Below are 24,819 nucleotides of genomic sequence, written 5' to 3'. Positions count from 1 at the left end.
AGTGCTATGTGCTATGCTGTTTTTTTTTTTTATAATATAATAAAGAAAAAGAAAACAGATAGAATAGAAAAAGAATAGAGCAAGCTAGTGTTAGATGCCTTTTTTACTTTTTGTTAATTGTATAATAAATAAAAAGAAAACAAATAGATAGAATACAAAAAGAATAGAGAAGCTAGTTAGTGTTTTTCTTTTTTTTTTAAAGAAAACAAGCAGTTAGTAAATGCAAGTCTAAAAAGGGCAAGTTTTTTTTAAGAATAGAATTAGAATAGAGTGGTCAAATATAAAATATACAATTTTATATATATATATATGTGTATATATATGTGTGTGTGTGTGTATATATATGTGTATATATATAATTGTATATATTTTATAAATATAATATTTAATTATATTATTCTTTGAATAATAGAAGGATTAAATGAACAGCATTATTTCAATTAGTAAAAACATATTATTACGTTACGAAAGATTTCTGACATATTTTATAAAATTAGTAAGTCCTAAATAAAAGCAATAATTTCTTAAAAAAACAACAAAAAAGCACAAACACATACATAGTTACTGACCCCAAACTTGTGAATAGTAGTGTGTTTCATATTGCATTGGATGGTCTTTTTTACAGGCCGTAAGTCAGCTTTTATGTTCACACTGACAGGATCATCACATGCAACCTTTGAATATGTAATACATATAATTATGTGTAATTTGATTTATTGTAAATAAAATTACAACCCTAAAACCAAAAATTACATAAGCAAGATATTTTTGCAAAACGTCTTTGTCAAATATTACTGAAAATTTCTGATGTTACAGGAAGAGCTAGCGTGAATGCATTGTGCATTAAAACGACATTTTCAATGTTACATTTATTCGTTCAATTCGTTGAATTGAATCCACCAGCAAGAACTAACAACAGAAGTCAGAAAGAAGGAAAAACAGAAAAGGAGGGTTGAGAGAAAGAGTGAGGACGTTCATTTTGTCCTTTTGATAATTGTCTTGTGCGTTGATAACTGGCCCCCACCGCAGACAGGTGTAATTGCTTTACTCTTTCAATAACAGTGCATATAATGAACCCCTGTACCTTCACAGAATGAAAGTGTGTGTCATTTTCCATTCTCTCAATGTGCCACTTTTACCAACACACACACACACACATACATTCAGAAGAACATACAACCACACACATTTATTCTTACCTCTGCTAGTGTTTAGGTTTCCGCCTCAAGGGCTTTATTGAGATGAAATGTCAGTTTTAATGGAAAATGTGATAGAAACAATATAACAGAACAGAATATTGCCTGGGTAGAGAAGTTGCAATGGGAATGTGTGTGTGTCTATTTGTGTGCCTGTGTAATAGAATACTGGCCATTCATGTCTGTTTTGAGAATAGTTTCCAGGCATAGATAAGCCATTGGTCTCACTATAACAGTGAACATAAATTTTGGCAGAAGTCCACTCGTGTGTGTGTGTGTGTGTGTGTGTGTGTTTGTGTGTCATCAAACAGGAGGGCCCACGCACTGTAGACTCAGGGGACGGGTGGGAACACAGTTAAGATGAAGAAGTCATTTTAGAGGAAAAATGTCAGCGGTCGTACTTCAAAGCTTTCGGGGGAAAACACACATCACTGCGGCGTGTGTGTTTCTGAAGGTCATAAGTGTACCTTTAGGCACAGGGAACATGCAGCTCATTATATGGTTGTACATTTGCAGTGAGTTCATTTGCCAGCCGGTCCTGCTGCCGCTGTGGCAAAACAAGTTTGAGGTGGCAGAAATGGCTGCCGGGGTCCTTGTGTACACCAGGGGTGAGTTACAATTTACATACTGCTGCTTGGTAGAAAAGGTAAGGGTTGCTTGTTATAGGAAAGTGCAGACGTTTATGTAGTAGGACAATAGGGCTAGAGCAAGAATGGATGATCACAGAATGACTTGTCACTGTGCAAAAGTTTGTGGTTGGTAAGATTTTTAGAGGTTAATAAAAAAAAAACTTTTTTTTAATGACTTTTTTTGAATGAAATAACTGAAATTGTTTGGCGAAGTGATATGTGGAATTGTAATGCGGTCTAGGGTTGTGCTGATAGAAGATAGTTTTGTGTATCAATGATAGTCAGAGATATCGCCTGTGGCTAATGCCTTTGATGATAGCTAAGCTATTATTATAATTATTATTATTATTATCAGGCTAGTAATACAATCTAATTAATATTAGGGCTTATTTGCATAAACAACAAAGTGTGATGCAAGTTTAAGAGATGTTTTCCTCATACAGTGTAGACAGCTTCACTGATTATGACGGGAGTATTTTTAAAAGTGCATATACTGCTAGATTGAAGTCAGTGTTCTTTGATAACGTAAATGTTCTTTGTTCATTTTCTGTAGCTGCTTTTTGAATAACTGAGGAAATGTTAGCATTATAATTAGTAACTTACAATGTTTCTATTAAATTGTTATCATGTTAAATACAAATTCAGTCATATTAAAAACGTTAGGCTTCTTTTAGCCTGCTGGAGTTGGTTCACTTTCCTGCAATGAAACAAAGTAAATAAATAATTAAATAAATTTGCACGATAATATTGTTTATCGCAATCTCACAGGCTGCTGATAGGATGATATGTCAGCTGAGCATATCGCCCAACACTAATGCAGTCAACAGACCTAAAACTATTTTATAGCTGTGCGTTTAATAAAACATTATTCCACACCATAGAACATTTGTCAAACAATCAGAATAAAGCATTTATCAGACCTGTGGTATAATATAACATAACATAACATATAATATACTATATAAAGTACTGTTTTTATATATATACTGTGGCGGGAGGAGCAAACGACAGACAAAGTGGGTGTGGCGTCAGGCCTCGGAGAGGCTTTTATCAAACAAAATAATAAAATAAAGTGTCCAAAGGGGGTAAAAGTGTCCAAAATAAACAGGGGGGTCTGGTGTCCTCGTCGTGCTGCGGGGTTCATGAAGGAGGGCAGGGTTCTGGAAGGAAGGGTCCACGTAAGGGGCAGAGTCCGGCGTCCGCACGCGCTCCCCTCTCGGGACCGGGGCGCGAGGGTGGCGGCTTCATCCAGGGGCTTCGTCCCTCTTCAGTCGCCGAGGCACTTCCGGGGGATCCTACGGCCCGACCTCCTGGCCCGTCGACCGTGTCACGGGTGCGGCTTCGTCCGGACCACGGGTCCGGCAGCTCACGTCTTGGGTGGTGCGGGAATCCCTCTACGCACCCTTCCTGGACCCACGAGGACACCAGTGTGCATGCACGGGGAAGAGACCGGTCTCCCGAGGAGAGGCGTGCTCGGCATTTAAACAGCGGTGGTGATGAGGCTCTATTCACATCAGGTGCGCCTCATCACACGCCGCTAGCCCTAGCTATTCAGCGCCCCTCCTCTCTCACACACCCACTCCCGTCGGGAGCCTGGTGAAGGGCGGCGAATACGGGACGGGGTGGTGATGACAATAAGGGGGGAGGCAGCCAACTCGTCACTACCCCCCCCAAGCGACATCTCCGTCCTCCAGCCGCCGCCCACACAGGAGTGCTACCTTCCTAAACCAGGCTCCAGCTGACGGAGTGGGCGGGGCAGGTATTCCTCTCCGGGCAACTCTCCCTCTCGCACCGCGCCAGAACCGGGACAGAGAAATTGGGTATCAGTCGACAGCCTCAACCAGAAGGAACGTCACTTACCCCTTTGGCTGTCCCCGTCGTTCCTCCATCGTCCCCATGCAGGTTCCATGACTTCTTGCGAGTGAGAGGGGATGACGTCGTCAGGTATTGCCCAACTGCGCTGTCTAGGCTCCGCCTTGCCCGAATTCTCCACCACTGTGGCGGGAGGAGCAAACGACAGACACAGTGGGTGTGGCGTCAGGCCTCGGAGAGGCTTTTATTAAACAAAATAATAAAATAAAGTGCCCAAAGGGGGTAAAAGTGTCCAAAATAAACAGGGGGGTCTGGTGTCCTCGTCGTGCTGCGGGGTTCGTGAAGGAGGGCAGTGTTCTGGAAAAGAGCATGGTGCCTGGTGAAGGGCGGCGAATACGCTATGGGGTGGTGATGACAATAAGGGGGGAGGCAGCCGACTCGTCACAATTCTTTAAAATGTAATTTATTCCTGTGATAGCAAAGCTGAATTTTATTTGAATTTGAGTAATTCTTTGCTGCTCCAGTCAGTGTCACATGATCCTTCACAAATTATTTCAATATGCTGATTTGCTGCTCACAAAAAATACATGTATTAATTTATTTCCAAATAAATAAATAAGCTGACACTTTTGAACATTAGTGTATACTTTTTTCCAGCACAAAATGGCATTCTGTGTTAGTATGTATCAAATGGGGATACGGCTTCAAACAGGAAAAGGGAAATGAGGGTGAGGCTTGTTATTGTTTTCACTGTTACTTCCTGGATTACCTTTTGCTTCTTCATTACGTGGCAGAATTCAGAGTAGTACACCAGCCCTAAGGTAATGTTCAGTAGCACACCAACATACTACAGCATACTACAACTACTTTTACAACTACCATTTCAGCAGTGTGCAGTATGTATATTTTGCACATTCCTGTTTGCATGGGATACCCAGAATAACCACATTACAAAACGTGAAGGGAGCGCACTGAACAGGATGCTGTATCCCACAATGCAATTCACTGATCTTGGACCTTCCATTTACATAGGATTGCATGAGTAAAATAAGGTTTTGATCTCTTTCTTGACAAGCTATTGCATCAGTCTGCCTAGAGTCAAGATGTTTGTGCATAAAATTACATTAAACATGTAAAAAATGTTTTGATAAAAGCTGTAAATGATAACTGTTTTGATAAAAGTGATAAATGAGTGGCATTAACTGCACATATACTAATTAAACACTTTGTAATGGGCTTATGCAATAATTTACTCTACCACCATTGGTATATGTGATAATTTACCCATTACTATAGAAATATATATAATAGACTGTTCTGTACTCAACCCTGTACTGTTCTCAGTACTGTTTTATCTTTGCTATCTTTCTTTGCTCTCCCAAGCATACTTTGTTCATTGTCCTCACTCAGCACAGGGTTTTGTAATAATTAATATCCTCTTTTTGCTGATCTATTAATTTAATCTGTTGTGTGAATAACAGGGTTATAGCAACTAGCACATTATTGCCTACAGCCTCATCTTTATTCATTTGCAGTAACATATGAGCAATCCCTGAGCAGACAGTTTGCACCCTTGGATTTAAGTAGTAGTTTTAACTATTAATTCACTACAATGCAACTTTAAAAAGATCAGAGTTAGTTTAACCCTGGTGAGAAAAACAGAACAAAACATAAAAACTTCCACAGTGCTTTCAGTGGTGTTAAAAAACCACGCCACTCAAAACCATGATTTGATTCAAATTAATTTTGTCATAATTCTGAAATTCGGTTTTGTCCCTCTCATCGCCTTCAGTCATGGGAAGCTTTCATCCCCTTCGCTTTTCATCACCCTCACTTTGTGTGTCAGGTGCATGTGGTTTTGTATTCTGGGGAGTGTCTGCGCTCGAACACAGCTCGAAATGTTTAAAAGCTTTGCCATTTTTAAGATGAAAGAAAAAAATTCTACAGCACTTAAGTACGGCCTCCACTTGTACAGTTTATCTCTTCCACGACCAACCCAGGTGCTCGGGTTGCATTCGTTCCTCTCCCAGGGAACGACGTCGTGCAAGATCAAAAAGAAATATATTCATGTATTTTTCTGAAAGATAATAGGATGCATTTCGGTCCACTGTGGCTTTGTTGGAAGTTTGCATAATCCTCGCAGCAATATATTCATTACGAGGTTAATAATTTATTAGCAGTCTTGTTGATGAAATGCCTCTGAGACGCTTCAGCAAATGTTTGCTGTGATGTTGCTGTTCCCCTTTATTAGTTGTATTAGTCTTAGATTAACCTTATACTTTTCTCATTCATGTGGAAAACCCCCCCAAAAAAACATAATAGTTATTTTTATATAACTCACGATGGGAGGTGTTTTAAAGTACAAGAATGCATCCACATGCAAAATGATGGCTATCATTATCTTCAGAAAAAATGGCAGCAATATTTGAAATGTGGAACACAAAGTGGTCTGTTTGTAAAAAATAGAAAACGGATGGAACTAAATCACCGGTTTGGATTTCAAAAGAAGTCATTTATGCTTTTTGTACGAGTGTGCGTGTGTGTGTCGGGGTCTTTTTAGTGGACTTGAGGGACATGAGGGTACACAAATAAAGATGAAGTTATTTTAGGGGAAAATGCCTGGAGTTGTAATTCAAAGGCCTTCAGAACTGTAACATAGACCATAGCAGAACATGGCTGTTTTAATAAATGCATTCAGTCTCACACGTTTATCATCGGATTTATTACTTTGAACTGTTTCTCCCATAGGACTGAAAACAACGCAACAGCAGTCTAGTGTTCTAAATGAATTAAACCATGCACATTGTTGAAGATGAGGAAAAAGCCTCTTGATTTTGAGGTAAAATACAGGAATATGTTCCGCAAACTCCACGACCCTCTGCCGACCGCCCTCGTCGACTGTATACTCCTGTTCTTAGGGGAGGTGAGAGTCGTAGCATATCTGAGCAATTAACCTTCTTATTGTCTCGGAATACAGGTAACAACCCACGAGACCTGCGAAAACAAAATAAAAACATGCAGAGCTCAAGATGAACAAACTGTTTCTTATCCCTGGGTTCTCATTCCCAGCATTACTGTTAATTAAAGCCGTGCCATCTCTCTTACTTTGCTTCTGCTTCACTTTCTGTAATCATAACCTGCCATGTCCTTACTACATCAAAACGTTAATGTTTTTGGTCGCTTGTGTTTTAATGGCCCTGTCAAGGCTGAGGAAAAACTAAGGCATGCAGAGTCACAGATAACACAAAATGCCATAATTAGATTTCAGCTTATAAAATCATGATTTCCATTTCCTCCTTCGCCGCACATTTATTTATTACCCATAAAAGATTTTCATAGGAGAACCCAGTACTCTATGTCATAAAACAGCTTTTTTTAGTCCATATGTGGGTGATACTTCAACTAGACAGAACAATACTGTCCCCTTTTATGATTTTTAAGACAGAATGCTTAAACGATCTAGTTTTAACACTATCACAGTAAAGACTTTTACATTATTACATTTTTTTTTTCATTAAAAAAGATACTGTTCTTTCAATATTTCTATTTATCAAAGAATCCTGAGGGACAAAAAATATTGTCAATATTGATAATAATAATAATAACAAAAATAAAGCACCAAAACAGCATATTAGAATGATTTTTGAAGGATTCTGTGACTCTGTAAATTAAGTAAGTAAATTACATTTTAAAATATTACAATATTACTGGTGGTTTTACTGTATTTTACTGTATTTGGGGTGGTGATGGCGCAGTGGATAAGACACATGCCTTTGGTGTGAGAGACCCGGGTTCGAATCCACTGTGAGACACCAATGTGTCCCTGAGCAAGACACTTAACCCCTAGTTGCTCCAGAGGCGTGCGACCTCTGACATATATAGCAATTGTAAGTCGCTTTGGATAAAAGCGTCAGCTAAATGAATAAATGTAAATGTAAAAATTTATTTGAAAAAAATCTACAGCTACAGTATGGTAAACAGAAATGTCGTCTTTTAAAACAAAAAACATTTTTGAGTGCTGATTATAACAGCTTTAAACTTTTTTGGGGTTTAAAAATTTTCCTAAAATTTTTATTGGGTTTAAAATTGCATTTTTCTAATTGTAAAGAAGGTTGAATTTAGAGACAGTAAATTTGCTAGACCTGTTCTATATTTGGGTTTTAACTAAATAATGATGATGATGATATTGATAATATGATGTTGATAGTAATAATAATAATAATCAATCACCAGCACATATTATACCAAAATTGATCAAGGCCATGGCTTTTGATAAGTGTTTTAACAGATGTTAAGTTTGAAAAGTTTTAAGATCGAAAGTGCCACTGATTGAAGAATCACCCGTGTATACATGCAGTAGGAAAGATCACCTCGTGTCAACTGATCTGTCTTGCTTTATTGTTGAATATGAAAGCTGCGAATCAGATATGAGGATGAGTCAGCAAATGGAGTTTCTGAGCTCTTGCTTCTTGACCATTTACTTTAAAATAAGGTCCTTAATTCCGCACTGCTTCAGGGATTCTGTCTAACTTCTGTAAGTTTTTAGAAAGTTTATTAAATGTCAATTTCTGTGTTCATACTTCATAGTTTTTATCTGCTCCATTGACCGGCTGTGGGCAGTGTGCTGAAGATTAGAAAAGCTGGCCTTGGTCAAAGGCTTGTGTGCTTTAAGGGAAGACATGACGGTCCCATCTCACACATGGAGACATCAGAGAAAGTTCAGGCTTAACTCTCAGACAAAGCGCGACCATGGCTATTCTCAGAGTGAGCCTTTCTTTACATTTTATCCAGATCAGCATATATTGACTTGAGCCAATCGTAAGAAGGTACCGTAGCCTCTATATTCTCCTCTATAATCTGCACTGCAAAGGTTATAGCTGTTTAGAAAATGTTAATGATGGGCCAAATGCCACAGACATTTCATGAAAGATAGCTGAGTGTACAGTAGTATGATAAAAAGTATGAACAGTATGCTTTGAGTCTTTATTTACTGCTGCATGAATGATGCTATGAACTTATTATAGGAACAGTCCTCCTGGAGCCTTGCTGAAGGGCATAACGCTAATGGATCCTTACAGGGAATGAATCAGCAACCTTCTGTTTACAAACACTGATCTATAATCACCTCATATAAGAAAGCATATTGTAACTTGTTATTATCAGTGCCAATTTTCTTTAAAAAATAATATAATATAAAATAATATAATAATAATATAATATAGGGTGAAGTCAGCTAAAATGGGCCACATTTTGGTAAATGACTATAAGAATACCATCAAATAAGCTATGCATGAGATCTAATGATATGTTTATAAATTAGCATGGGTCTCATGTTGTATAGGTGTGTTTCTGTGCATTGGTGTCTTTTGTGTGCATGTATGTGTGTATGCTTGTCAAATACTTTTCAAACATTTTGTTAAAGGTTAGGACATCTTTGTCCTAAAAAAAACAAAACAAAACACTTTAACATTTCCTGTATACTGTGGGTCTTAACATTGCACCTAGTCAGGCCAGTTAGATATTTTGCTGCATTCCCTTCAAAGGCAGTCTTTGCATAAATAATTTATATATATATATATATATATATATATATATATATATATATATATATATATATATATATATATATATTTATATATTTATTTATTTTTTATTATTTTTTTTTAAAGACAGTTAAGGTTTTGTATGGATACATCTATAAACCTAATTTTCATCCTCAATTTCTGTATAAAAGTGTGTGTGTGTGCGTGTATGCAACCCATTTTAGCCTGAAATTGTGGCCCATTTTAGTTTAACCAGCCATTTCTACCTAATATGACCTTTTTCACAAAACTTTTATTTTCTTTTTTAAATTAAACTTTTTTATTTGAAAGAGCATGTCAAAGCATTGTTCATAAACCTTTGCTTTGTTGGTGAGCTTACTTAAAATTGCTTTAGTACCCTTATTAGTGATTAATGAAATTTACTATGTCAAGCTCACTTACCTTACAATTTCTCTGACAAGCTTTATGCAACACTCTGCCCTGCCCTCCTTAAAAAACTCACCCCAATCTAAATTATTGTTACGTCAACAAGTGTTTAAGCAACAATGCAAGATCAGTTATTGTGATATAATAACTATATGATATGATGCTACAAACTTATTTGGCCCATTTTACCTGATAGCCCAATATAGCTGACTTCACCCTAATAATATAATATAATATAATAGGTGTGTATTTTTTTCAGCGACTCTTTCTGCAGGTTACACCAGTAGGTGGCGGCAAGTGACTGTTATTTTTTAAAGAGTGAGTCATTTGAGTCATTCGCTCAAGCAATTGACTTGCTGAATATATTCAGCTATTTCGAAATAGCTGAATTATATCGAAAACTGTTATCTTAACGAGTGAGTCAGTGAATCATCTATTCAACCATGTTGTTCAAAAATGCTGATTAATTTAGGAACTAAGCATGAATGATTAATTGTATCATTCACTCAGTGATTCATTCAAAAAACGCTGTTTCATTTAGTAACAAAACAAATGATTCATTGAATCATTCACTCAAGTGATTCGTTCAAAACCGCTGATTCATTCAGAAACATCACTGCTGCGTGTTTGTCGACATGACGGTTCTGTTGCGGCTTTGTTTGGAGATATTTTACTTGACGGAGCAAAAGCAAACCAAGTAACTGCTAATAATTCGACTAAAATGTAAGTTACAAAATATTAATGTCTTATTTGATGTACAGTATAAAAGCAGTATCATGCTCGCAGTCGAATATCAGTATGGATGGAATTACTTGTGGCACCAACATTTGACAAGAACGGCGATTTTGTTATTGCTTAGTGTATTATTTAAATTTGTTTTTAGGGCTGTGCGATATATCGAACGCGATGATCATGCGCATTTCGTCAGTAAAGCCGGTTCTGTGATTAGCGGTAAATCTCCATCACCTGCTTTCGGATGGAGCGGCATTTAATACAAAGAGCCGTTGTTCACTGACAAGCTACGCAATATTGCGTACATAATAGAAGGCGATTCATCTGCAGTTATGAACACGATATTGCGTAGCTTGTCAGTGATCTACGGCTCTGTGTATTAAATGCCGCTCCATCCGAAAGCAGGTGATGGAGATTTACCGCTAATCACGGGACCAGCTTTACTGACGAGATGCGCATGATCATCGCGTTAGATATATCGCACAGCCCTAGTTTGTAACTGTTCTTAGCCAGACAAAATTACTGTGGCCGAGAGAGCTCAACGCGCTGCAATTTCAGAAAACACATGCAAATAGAAAAAAGGACCAGCAAATCAAGAAAACATCTTCATCAGTTTGACAGCAGGTGCTGCAAATGCTCACAACACAAACAAATAAAGAAATGTATTTGCAGCGTGTTTCTTTGTTGGTTATGTTGTGAGTATTTGCAGTGTGTTTATTTATTTGGTTGTGTTGTGAGCATTTGTAGCACGTGTGTTGTCAAATTGATGAAGTTGTTTTAATTTGCAAGTGTTTTTTTTCTATTTGCAGGGCGTTGAGCTCTATTGGCCACTGTACAAAATACACAAACAAAATGCACACTAGACGCATCCTTGTTTTATGAAGTGCAGACTGTAAACATAACATCTACTCTACTGTATGTAAGCACATCAAAACAAGACAAATAATTAGATGGAAAATCCGTGTGTCAGTACTTTAAACCTGACGAGAAAAGATCACACAAGAATGTAACTTTTGGAGAGGTAGCTGTCTGTTTTGGTCACACCATCTTTATTTATTTAACTCTGATATCGATGGCAAGGATTGAATTACATGTGCACAGAGCAAATATTACCATAGAGAAAACAAGATATTGAGTGTTAGGCGACGTATATAGGTTCTCCCTTATACAAAACCTTGATCTCGTTGAATTGCATGACACTTGTAGAACATTATGTGAATCTGGATTTCATCTATGTAATATCAATTGGCTCTCATGGTTTCATTGAATCTTCTGACAGGGCAGTTTGTTGAAAAGCTTCAGTACTTTTGCATCTGCACTTCCCACGTTTGAGTTGTGTGCTTTTCTTGGCATTTCTTTTACTGTAACAATCTGCATTTTTTTTTCGAATCACAGTGTTTTGAATTTTCACAATTTGACACGAAAGACAGAGAACGTCACTGCTTGTTTAAAAAAAAAAAAGAAAAGAAACATGCTCGGTTTAGATCTGAGAAGGCTGTGTTAAAAGTCTGAACTGCTGCCCTGCTCAAAGGCCAATGTTATGCCGTTGGGCTACTCATAGCTTTTGTTTTTCGCTTCTGTTCTCCAAATTGCTCTTTGTATTCAGCACTTCTGTTTCACTTTCATCATGACCAGTGAGAAAGACAGAACGCGAGAGCCGCAAGACCTCAGAAGGGAGGTCTTGAAATGGAGCTTAAAGCTCTAACGATCTTTCTGCAGCCTGAAGCTCTTTCTCTCGCTCCCTCTTTCTCTTCATCCACTCCATCCTGTTCATTAAAATCAGTGCAGAGCCCGTTGGGACAGGCACAAGCAGGGCAATGGATTTCTAGTCATTTAAGAGGAGGCGCTAACTGAAAGATAGCAGGGAGGAGAACATCGGAGGAACAGGATCCCACAGTCAGTGAATAAGGCCTAAAGATAAAGAATTAGATGTGGCATTGTGAACATGTAGAGGAAATAGGTGCGATGTTGCCTCTAGTACTTGTTAAATGGCTTTCGGTAAAGTTTTCGGAAGGACTTTTGACATGCCTCATTGCTACACAGTGGCTTGTGTGTTCGTCTCCGCCTCTGTTTTTTCTTTGAATATATTTTAAAATGTAATTTATTCCTGATGGCAAAGCTGTTCAGCAACCATTGCTCCAGTCTTCAGTGTTACATGATCCTTCAGAAATCCTTTCAAACCAACAATGATGAAAATAGCATTATTACTAAATAAATGTTAGCTTAAAAAATATTTGTAATGGTCTTCATGCGTTAATTTCCGTGGTGTGGATATTGTATTACTGCTATAACAACACTGTAGATATACAGTAATGTATTCACAAAGTTATATGCTAGGTAGAATGTGCAAGTTCGCCCATGCATTTATTGTTTATGCAGATGTAGTATTGCATATAAATTGTAATATTATGTTTATGTTGTGGATATAGTTTCTCATACTGTATAGGATGTGTCTGAGTAAACTAATCAGAACGGTTCAGTTCACTGGTGTTCAGCTCTTTTAGATCAAGTGAGTCAATATGCAGAATACTATGATTGGATTGTTTGGATCAGTAGTTTCTATATTTTGTCTTTAAAAACATTGTTAGTATTGTTAAAGGCATAGTTCATCACAAGATGATAAAATTGTCATTATTTCTTCATCCCATGCCATTCTAACCTATTATTAATTTATTTCCTTTATGAAATGTCCTAAAGCAGCTTTTCCATTCAATGTTGATTGGAGATTAAGACAAACAAATATCATAACACTTATGTTACAGTAAGTCTTCTGAAAATACAAATGCCAGTTCAAATAATGTTTTTTGTTTTGTTTTGTTGTTTTTTTTTTTGCCAAGAATGCATGAAGCCTATCATGGTTTTCACCAAAAAATATTAAGAAATAAAATTGTTTTCAAGGTTTGAGAAAGATGATGTGACACTGAAAACTAGAGTAATGGCTGCTGAAAGTTCAGCTTTGCCATCACAGGAATAAATTACAATTAAAAGCTAATTCGTGTTTAATTTGACTGAACGTTTGATCAAACAAATACAGACTTCTTTCAAAAACTGTAATGTGTGTGATAGCTTTGAGTCATGATCTGTTTAAAATATGTCAGCAAATGATTATATTATATTACCGGTATATTATATTATATTATATTATATTATTATTGTATGTTGTTGTAAATTATATTGTGATATTTTTATGGTGCTTATTTTGGAGCTTGGCATTTAAAATCCCGCATTCACTTTTTTTTTTTTCTTGTATAGAAAAGCTGCCTAAGGACATCCTGCTCTTTTGTGTTTTAGATAAGCAAGACAATATTATTGAGTTTGCATGGCATGGTGGAGAGTAAATGATGACAACATTTGCAATATCTTTCAGTGTTGTTTTTCTCACCATACTTTAATTGCATGCTATAATTCTTTGTTATTGCTGACAAAAACTATTTGTCAACAAACATTTCTGTCAGTAATTTCGTTGACAACATTACCACTGATTAGACCCCCCGACGAGATCTGAATAGCGAAATAAAGGCGAACGATTCCACTCGCTGAATATATCTCTCTTCCATGTCTCCTCCTGGTTTCACAGGCCATTGTGTTCAGAAAAGAAAACGCAGTCAGACTACCCTTTCCTTACCTGGAGCAAGCGCTTCCTCGGAGGGAAATAATTTCTGCTCTCGTAGTCCTAAATACTTAAAGGTCCATCAACCGGGACCTCCAGCCAGTCGGGTGCGGTGTAATAAACCAGACAGACGCGGGGAGGACAAAAGCAGCCACGTTATGGCTTCTGCCCCCTCCCTGCGATTCACACCATTTCAGCCTCAATGGGCCCTTGTGGATCTAAATGTCTGTTTTGAAATATGGAATACAAACTCTGTCGGGATTGACAATGTCTCTCTGCCAGCGGGCTGTAAACAGACCGCAGGTGAAAAGGGGACGGTAATGTTGAAATGAACCCCGAGACTAACTATAGACGCAGTGGAAAGGACCCCCTTTGGGCTTTGGGTGCACCTTGAGTGGATATCCACTCTTTATGTACTTTTCAATGAAAATACATTGGATTGGTTGATGATGGTGGAAGGCTTGCCACTGGGTCTTCTGATGCAGTGTTACCACACGCTGTCAATTTTTCTTGGGGGGGGGGGGGGGGGGGGGGGGGTTCTGTCGTTTTGCTCTCTGTCTTACTGTCACCACCTCCTCCTCTCCTTCTCTTCTTCGTTTCGGTCTCTTTTCACTTTTTCAGTCAGCGGCGGGCAGCCCACCTGTGGGCAGTTAGAGCGCTTTGTCGAAAGTAAGAGAAGCCCGCTCTGAAAACATCTCTCTCTCGCGCTATCACTCGCTCTTATTTTGTCTCAATTTCTCTTTATCTCCCTGGATCCCTCATTTGATGGTCTCTTTAGAACCTTCTCCTGCTTTTTTCTTCCAGTTATTTTATTTTCCCTTTCTCTGTCTTTCTCTCTCTCTCTGCGGTTCTGTCACTCCCGCCCTTCCTCTCTCTCTTGCGCTCCTGTGGACCCTAAACCCTCCTCCCTTCCACCATTGAGCGGTAATGACAGACATTTGTTTAATCCAGGCAGTGGGAAATGAGATTAGAGAGAGGAGAGGAGAGCTTACTGCACTATCTCCCACACTGTGCCCACAGGCTCCGACTGCATGATGAAGGAGGAGAGAAAAGACGGGGCAGGCAGGGAGAGAAAGCGACTGTGAGACGCAGAAATAAGACTGAATATGCATGTATGTGCAATCGTTTACTGACTGTGGGCCCTAAACATACCCGCTGCAGAGACACTGTGTCATTGTTTTACTTTGAGCGCAAACTCATCACTGTGATGAAGAAGATGAGATGACGATCAACTGTAGCAAACAATTTAACCCCGGGGATATCCCCTCCCGTTCAACCATTCCCTCATGATTTGGGAAATGATCATTGTATCTTAAGAGTTTTGTTTTGCTTGGCAGATTGTGTAAAACACCAGTTTTAAATTGCTTTAAGTGGTAATCGCAGGGCCGTCGCTTGGATTCACAGAGCCCGGGACAAAAAAAGAGTGAGCTGTAAGTGTGCCTAGTGCCTATTTAACATCTGCCTTTTAGCAAATTAGTTTAATGGACAAAATGTCTCATGATAAATATTCATGAGCAATTGTGTAATAATGGTGATGTTAAATAATGTATATGCATTTAATATAAATTTAAAGCTTACTGTAAGCTTAGAGTATATTTACATTGACAGTCCATTTTTATGCTGAAAGCAAAAAAAAAAGGGGGGTAAAGAATGATAAATAAAATTAATTTGAAAAAATAACAAGAACAACAACAATAATAATTATAATGATTAGTTATACCTTATATAAAATATCTATACACCATAGTTTTCTGTTGTAGAAGAATTTTACAATTATTTAATTACATTACATATTACATTTTATTTAATTTTTTTGAGAACTATACAAAAACATTGATTAATTGGTTAATTAAAGTGTTGATTACCAACCTTGGTTATTTTATATTTATATAAAATAAATAGCATAACAGTTGTGGCGCAGTGAATGAATATAAAATCATATACTTTACTTGATAGGTGCCTTATTAACATAACAGTGTAACAGTAAGATATATGACTGCAGAACTTCAGACTCTCATCCAATTTTTAATGTTTTGTCAGAACAGCAGGCAACGAGTGAAAAACAATTCAATGATTATGTATAACAAAATCTGCTGATGAAGCTGTTGGCCCCCTACTAGCCCTGTGAGTTCTTTCTCTGTTGGTAGTCAAGAGAATTTGTGTTACTCTGTGTGTAAATGCACTGTTTACCTCCTTTCCTCCTGAGCTCATTCTTTTCTGACATAGCTACCAAAGTACCTTTCAAACACAGATGCATTTTCATCTTTTCATCTCTCTATTCTTGAAAAGCACGTAGGGCACTGCATTAAATAGAATCTGCCTCAGTCTGTGCTGCTTTGGCACCAAAAGTGATTTTAGACCTTTTTTTCCTGTTTGTGACATGTGTTCTACACTGGCTCAGTAACTCTGGCTGACTACCCTTCATTTCTAATTAGTCAACGATACGCATATAGAACACTCTCATAAAAACAAACACTGAATGAGCATGTATTAAAATGAGGGAAAATGGGTTGATGTGCTGTATGCACATCAAAACATAAAAATATTTTCTCATTCCCTTGCTTTTCTGTACTGGCCACCCAGCAACACTGATGCAAGAAAATGTATCTCTTATCTCATATTTTTCATAGATTGTGAAAACTGCATTAAGGGATTTGGGAGCGTAATATTGCATTTATAGATGAAACTTAACACGAGGCTCAGTTGATTTACTTATAAATATTGTTCATCAGCAGTTTCTTACTCAAAAAAAAAAGTAACATCTTACCAGCATTGCATTAATTTGCTCCTGACATAGCAGGCATATTATGAGCATCTTAGCTTTGCAAGAATTTATGCTTACTTTTATCCAAAAATCAGCGAGCCATATGGTCAGACGTCTATGTTCTCTTAATTTGCAGAAGTTATTGAAACCAAAAGTCTGGATCAGCACCAGTTGTGTCTAGTTATGCCTTTGTGCTGAGAATCACAATGTCAAATTTGACCATAAGGCTTTTAATAGTAGAGCTTACCGATTAAAACTGTTTATTACAGGATGTGATGCAGTACTTCAGTGCTAATTAGCTTTAAATGCAAAAGCATTTGGTGTTATGATGGACTACAGCAGATTTTAATACGCAATACAGAGTAACTGCTGCATTGGCACACACAACCCCAATTCATAGTTTTATAATGTAGAATAAAGTTTTGTACTGTCAGAAACTTTTTACCCCTGTGGCACCGTACATGTGACATTGTGATCATTTTTCATCTTCATTTCTGCTTGCCGGAATGACTCCTCACCTCTCTGTAATTTCATAAATTTGTAGTCCTTTTTGAACCCTCTGTTCCTGTAGCTAATACTGTGCTTTTGCACTGTGATGTAGCAATTTAATTATTTTATAAATGGAATACTTCAGCTCCCTATCTTTCTTTCTTTTTTTCCAACACTGCTTTAAAGTCTATGTAAAGAGAATTGTTTCTACACACTTAGAAATGTTAGAAATGTATTGCTGAAACACATTACAAAGACTCTGAACTATGTAGTAATGAATTGTGGAGTTAAACCATTAAACAGTTTTTCACCAATTCTGTGTTCTGTTTTTTTGGCCGGGGCTAAAGCGGTGGCTCGATGACGCAATGGAGCCACCGAGCGTGGCCCCGCCCCTAACACTATAATAACTGTTGAGAGGTCAAGCTCTTAGTTTGTCTTTTTGAATGTCTGTGATGTTAGATAAACAGATTCTAGGCAGAGACGGTTCTAGGGTGAATGGATACCCGGGTCTTAGCCCAGAGACATCAATATGTGGCAGAATACATACCATTTAAAAAGATGGAGCGTTCACAATTCGCATCTAGAAACGCGAGCTGTACCGCTTTCTCTTCTTTCAAAGCGCACCGGAGCTTGCGCTCTCGTGGTGTTTGCCGTTGCTAAGCAACCATGAGCAGCGCTGCCTTGACGACGAGAAGGTTTCAACTCACTGCAGCGCAAATAACGAGCTTGCACGCTCAAACATGTATGGCTGTATATCAGTAGCATCCATTCAGGATGTAGCGGTATTTGACCGATCTAAGATATTTATATAAGATGTAAGATATTTACATCTTCATGAGGAATGGGTCACGTCCAACATATGTTTACTAACTCCTTGTATCTATTTCTTGAAACTGGTTCTAAATTCATAAAATACGGACTCTCCGCAACAGTTTCCTCCATAGACGTATTCTCCATGTTTACTTCCTTCCCTCCATCTGAAATCGCCCCGCTTTCGCGCGTCATCATAATCACGTGACTGAAACCGCGAGTGGGCGTGGTTTCAGCACCGACAGCGGACACGCCCCCAGCGTTTGAGAGCATAGAGTCCTTCTTATTTTTCAAAAATTTGGATAACTTATTTTAATTACTTGGCCTTTTTTTATTATTCAAATTTGGCTGGGTGGTTAATAACAAATTTTTCTGTTGTGTGACAAACTCAGAACACATATTTTAATATCACTTTAAACGGACTTTAAGGTTCACGTGAACACTTTGGGACCCTGACAAAACTCACCTGCGCCTCTTCCCATTTTATTTTTCAAGAGTCTAAATGCATTTATAGAGGAAATGACCAGTTGATCAAGAGTAATGCTGGTTTCCGAAAATTCTGGTTGTTTATGTTTGCTAGAATATTTTAGTGTTCTGAATTTTTTTGCATAATAACTCTGCTTGTTAATTGTGTGGTGTAGATGTTTGCTGTATACAGTAATACAAAATGCTTCTTGAGCAGCAAATAAGCATATTAAAATTATTTCTGAATGATAATGTGACATTGAAGACTGGAGTAATGGCTGCTGAAAATTTCCATCACAGGAATAAACTACACTTGATTATTATTATTATTATTATTATTAAAGAAAACAGTTGCTTTAAACTGTATACAAATTTTACAATATTTATAAATATTACAATATTTATAAATACAAAAATGTATTTTTGATCAAACAAATGCAGCCTTGATGAGCATAAGATACTTTTTTAGAAAACTTTAAAAATCGTACTGATCCCTAACTTTTGAACGGTACTGTATATACAGTATAATCATTCCATTTGTTAATATTAGTTAAAAAACATTAGTTAACATAGGGCCTAAACAATGAACAGTTAAGTGTAAAGGGTAATTACCAATCAATGAAAATGTTTTACATATAAAGTATTGATAATTCAATTATGTACATATGCCTGTCTCTCTGAAAATGTAGTGTTTCAGTGTTTCAGTGTTTCCTGTTACAAATCTCCAGCATTTTATTATTACACTTTTCCAATGGTGTTTTTCAGTACTATTCCTTTAGCTGTGTTGTGAATGGTGTATCTTCCTTTGTTTAGCAACAACAGGTATAACAAGCGATGTGCCGTCTTATCACAGCATTCTACTGTATCGTCTAAAGTGCTGGTTCTGTACTTTAGTATTTTGCTGGAGTATCAGCGCCAGCCCAGTGCATCCCTTCAATGCATGAGACGAGGTGAGAGTCCAGCTGGGGAAATTACAGAACCAGCCGCTGATTTAACCACTGATGGAGACCATTTGAGCCTCAGTGCTGCAGCAGGAAATTGAATTACCCTCACAATCTGTTTGTGCTGTACGTGCATCCCTCTGTTGTTACCTCTACCATATGTGTGTGTATGTTTGTGGAGACTGTTTTCGATTACCTCGCTGAATGTATGAAATCCTCCTGATCTGCTCTACGGTTGCACGCGGCCGGATTTAACCATGTCACACCTACAGGATATTACCTCTTTTATGGTGTGTCACATGACTGTAAAAGACTGCGCCCACAACTGGGAAAGGTTTAGAGATATGAGATGATGTCTGAAGGCTCCAGACCTACTGAGCTTAGTTATTAGATTGAAAGTGATATTCTTTGGTCACTTTGGACTTCCATCTTCACATTATCCATACTAAAGCTAGATTCTCAAGATCAGACTCTGCCACAGCATCGATAACATAAACCCTACTGTGGTGAAAAGCACACATTTTCTTGTGATTCACAAGGAGAACTGGTGCTGGTTAGGCTTGTTAAGAAGCCTGATGCATCTAACACCGTATCAACACCGGACGCGACAAACAGCTAATGACTGTCTACACTGGACGCGACAAAGCGACCATTGAAAATAATTTTATAATTTGTGTCAATACGTCATCATAAATAGAACACAGCAGCAGTTTTCTGTCAGGGATTTGTCGTGATTCACTGCGCCGCGCCGCATCCAGTGTAGACAGCATCACTGAATATAATGAGTTCTATAGTATTTTGTTATATATGCTGCGACGCTCGCGCCGTTGTAGACACGGTGTTATAAGGCTATATATACATTAATCCAGATACATCTGAAAACATCTGAGTGTCCACACTAGCATTTTCAAATGTTTTGTGACCATAATGTAACCAGTGGCCATTATTTCTGGCATTATAATTTGACATGTCTATATTGCTAGCTTATGGTTCTGGTTACAGTGACCATCTACTGTAGTTGCAAAGACATTTGAAGGGAACTCTACTGCCCCCTTGAGTACTGAAGGTTATTGCCACCGACATGAGCGCACGTTTTAGTATGGCATGTTTGTGTGAAGTATATTATTGGCTTAATCCTGTTGCACATAAATAATTACTAATAGACTAAAGCAAATTACTAAATCAAACACGCTGTGTTTTCCACTCTGACTTTGGCATGTATCCGGTTAACATTTTTGTGGCTGAATATGGCAAAATACATTATCCAAATTGGAATAAACAGAATCCAAACACGTGCTGATGTGGGAGATGTGAGTTCAAATCCAATCCATTTGGCTATTTTCTCCCCAGTCTCCTATCAGTACAGTGACAATAAACAATAAAACTATATGTGTGTGTGTGTGTGTTCCAGCACTGGTTAAGCACAAATAATGTAAACAGCTCTCCGGAATTATGTTTATTTTCGCCGTCACTGCTTCTGATACCATAAATCCTCAGCAGTGCACTTCTGCTTATTTAAGCAATCAAGAACGTTTTACCTCATTGTTATTCTGCACGCAACCCGTTAGTAATAATTAATCAAAACAAACAAATGGCAGAAAACAATAAAGTCCATTGTTGTTTTTCATAATCAGACAACTAATTAATTTGTATGAAGCCAACTTTCTCCGGCTTTCTCTCCAGCAAGGGGAAAGACATGGATGGAAATTTCTACTTCTCACAACGCTCACTCCAATTAATACAGAAATCCATGTGGAACGGAATATTGTTTGTTGCCATTTGCGCAATGAATAATTCATGTTTTTGTTGTGGGAGTGTTTTGTCGGTAGATACATTTCTTTGCATCGTCTTCTGTCTCATTCTGTTTCCCTCTGCTTGGTTTAACAAGACCCAACGGAATTGTGCATTACTTCTGCACATAAAATGAAAATTTTGAACATTTGCTTGTTCATTAGTACTATTTTAATTCCAGTGGCTGGGTATTGTTGCGGAGGATCTTCAGAGACCTCATGGGTTCTGTCATGTTGCTACAAAACCCGAGTGGCGAGATGTAAAGAAGAACTTGCATGGTTCTGCACGGTCCATAGGAAACATTCACAATGGCTTTAGTTTGGGAATTTCTTTCTGTGCGCAGGCAGTGACCGAAAACACTGTTGAACAAGAAACGGAGTAATCTGTATTTTCAGAGAGAAATAAATTGCGTTGACCTTTTCATTTCAAAGATGTATGAGAGAACGTGTGTATAGTCATCCAGGAAGAGGGATTTAAACACATAACTGGAACGCGTGACTCAAAGCAGCTGACAGTGTATAGACAGGAAAGGCTAAGTGGGTCCTTGGAATGCTGCAAATGTTTTGAACAATTATTTTCTTCAGGCAGATGCTGCTTAATTGAACCTAAATGCGTGTCTGCATCTCGGATGAAGCATCGGTTTCTTAGTTCATCATTCAAATTAAAGGCGTATTTATTTTTAAGATTTCTTTCAGGGTGGACGCAAGTTCCTTGATGTTTTACAGTTGGCTAAGTTTGCCCTGTACCTGCTGGGAGTCTGAAATCGTAACAGTGATTGTTAGTCATCTCCTGGTGAGCGCTACAAGGTTTAGGCATGGGCGAGAGTTCAGACACAGCGTTAGCATCTGCATCCATGCCAAAATGCCCAGATTGTGTGCCAATGAGTCTGCGTGAAGCCTTGGGGAGGAGAGAGGAACTGCCTGAATTCGCAGCAGTGGGGGATGAGATACTGAATAAATGAGAAATTGTTATTCATGTAGAATAAAGGAACATTGTTTAGAAGACCTACAGCACTTGGATTTTTTTGTGATTTTCCCCAAACAGAAGTTTTGAAACATGGATTGCATACTCGCAGATGAAGGAACGCATGAAATTGGTGACAAAACTGTATTTCAACCAGAAGACGATACAGTCAGTTGAGCTGGCTCATTGAAAATTGGATTTGCCTTTCCTCATTTCGCGTAGACAGCGAAGTAGAACTCCTGAAATGTAAAACAACAAAAGGAAAACCTTGGGAGAGTTGTTTGAATGTTCAAGAGCAGGGTTAATATCAGTTGTTAGCACAATATCCTTAAGCATAATGACACATGCAAGAGTGCTGTTGTTAATATTGGCTGTGATTAGGTAATACATTAATATTACTGGGGTAATACACATTTTTGACACAATGTTGACGTGCATTGTGTAGTTTGCTTTTTTTACCAGAAATAGTTCCAGACAAAACCAAAGCAGAATCAAGTACTGTGACTCCAAACAACTCATGCTAGTGGTGTATAGTTATTGTTTATTTTCTTTTAAAAATAATCAAATAAATGATTCTTTGAGTCATACAGACATTCATATGTTTCCTTTCTGAATGATTCAATGTTTATGACTGAGTTGGCTGAATGAAATGACTCTCTCATTTAGAAAGTGGCTTCATTTGTTCATTAATGAATCAGTATATTTGAACAAATTGGCTAAATGAATGATTTAAATGACTCATTCGATTAATTTATGATTGAATAAGTATGTCAATATGAAGAAAATAAATCTGAAAAAATCTCTTTTTAATGAATTGGTTGAATAAACAATTCAATGACTCATTTATATTTACAGCTGATTGAATGAAATTCAATGGTTCAATGGTCATTCAATTGAATGGTTTTTTCAACATTAATGATGACTAATTCAAATGACGCAGTTACCCATCTATAATAGCATTTGTAAATCTAACTTGTCTCTGTTGTCATGCTGTCTTAATGTTATGTTAAATCCTATGTGTGTGCATAATGTCAAAGTTTGTTGTACTGAATCCTGTTGATTATTTGCTCATATCTGAGTTGTATATAAAAGTCGGTTTCATTTTCTAACGGTCTCTCTGTTTTCTCTCACTTGTAGATACCCTGCTGTCATCTGGCCATGGTGAGTACTTGAGAAATATGTTCCCGGATACAGCACTGCATGAATCTGAATGTGCCAGATCTCAAATGTGATTATTGTTTTTCAATGTTGGTCTGCAAGCACGCGTGACTCCATCCAAATGGAGCATCGCTGCGGCAGCAGATGTACATCTTTTTTCTGAAATTCACTTTGCATACTTTCAGGTCTGTTGGCTGACACGGAGAACCCAATCTTTGTTAGTGATTACTGAAGACTCACCTCTGCTCCCTCGGTTCTGTTCTGATTTGAGCTGGCACATTTTCCCAGCATGCTTGTTCAATCATTCTCGACTCACTTCGGTCAATCACCCCTCGTGGTTCTATTGTTTGGTTCACGTGCGCTCGGTCTGGCTGTTTGTCAAAGATGAGGCGCTTGCCCTGGGAGTCGCTGTGTAGACAGACCTCTTTTTCATGTACATTTGACTCAGCGGGGGGCAATCTTTAAAGTGTGTGTTTTTGCTATTGAATTTATGCTGTTATATATTCTCAAATTGCCTCCCATTTTTGGCAAAATGGAGCGCTGGAGGTACTGCGCATGTGCTGGCTATAATGGACTGCGTGACCAGCATATAGTCCACCTGCAGAGCTGCTAGGGCCACTGGAAAATAACACCTGCCCTGTTCATTTCTGCATCCATTCGGAGATGGAGAGCAAGAGCGAGATCGGAAAGGAGTGGAAAAAGCTTTGCAGAGTCTGCGCTTAAAGGGCAGTCCTGTCTTGAACTCGAGCTGTATATGTTTTGCACTCAAAGCACACTTGCCCACAATGCTTTGTGGAAACTAGACGTGGAACTGGGTCCGTTTTTTACGTTTACTCTGCACTTTGCACGAGAATAGGATATGTGCAGGCCAGCAGGGTCTATAATTCTAGGCCAGCACATTTTACTTTCATTGCCAGTGCTCTTTTGTCAGACAGTAAGCTGGTACAAATAGTGTGCTGCCCTTCAAGATTTCTGCAAATGCACCATAATGGATATTAATAAGGCTAATGCAAGCGTTTTGAATAGCTTGAAAAGGGTGTTTATAATAAAAAAACTCTCTGCAGACCAGAGAGTTTCTTTATTTTAGTATGTAATGTATTTTTACTGTGCTTGTGTGGTGTTAGTGTAAACGAAGCATAGGGCCATATGGTTGAAGCGATGTAGAAAGATGATGACAACGTCATCCTGACAACAGTAATGGTCACGGTCACTGTTTAGACAGCAGGCATTACTCCTCTGGCTGCTTTACACAAATGTGTTCACACAAACAAGCGCACACTCTATCCTCCTGTACAGAGCCATGAGTGTGACTCAAAGTGGCTTGGCCTGAGGTGTACACATAAACATACACAAAGCTGTAAGTATATGTTGGTACAGGGATATATATCTTTATATACACACGTATACTGCAAATATTCATATGCGTGGCTGTATATCGAGGGATACGTTTGAGCACACTGGCCCTCCCTGTACATGTATACAGGAAGGGC

At 38.1% G+C, this 24,819-nt stretch overlaps 1 protein-coding gene across 1 annotated transcript in view; it reads left to right on the top strand.

Annotated features, from left to right (window-relative positions):
* LOC306854969 (cadherin-4-like) overlaps positions 1 to 24,819 on the top strand; it is a gene marked incomplete at both ends in the record, with an annotated part of 253,169 nt that overhangs the window by 84,777 nt on the left and 143,573 nt on the right. The window contains one exon of the mRNA XM_079393318.1: positions 23,309 to 23,332. Coding sequence (XP_079249444.1) covers positions 23,309 to 23,332 — 24 coding nt within the window. The remainder of the gene's footprint in view (positions 1 to 23,308; positions 23,333 to 24,819) is intronic.

The sequence above is a fragment of the Barbus barbus genome, assembly GCF_936440315.1.
Source record: "Barbus barbus genome assembly, chromosome: 35".
In the NCBI taxonomy this organism is placed as follows: Eukaryota; Metazoa; Chordata; class Actinopteri; order Cypriniformes; family Cyprinidae; genus Barbus; species Barbus barbus.
The sequence above is the reverse complement of the archived record's forward strand: the minus strand, read 5'-3'. Positions and strand labels throughout refer to the sequence as shown.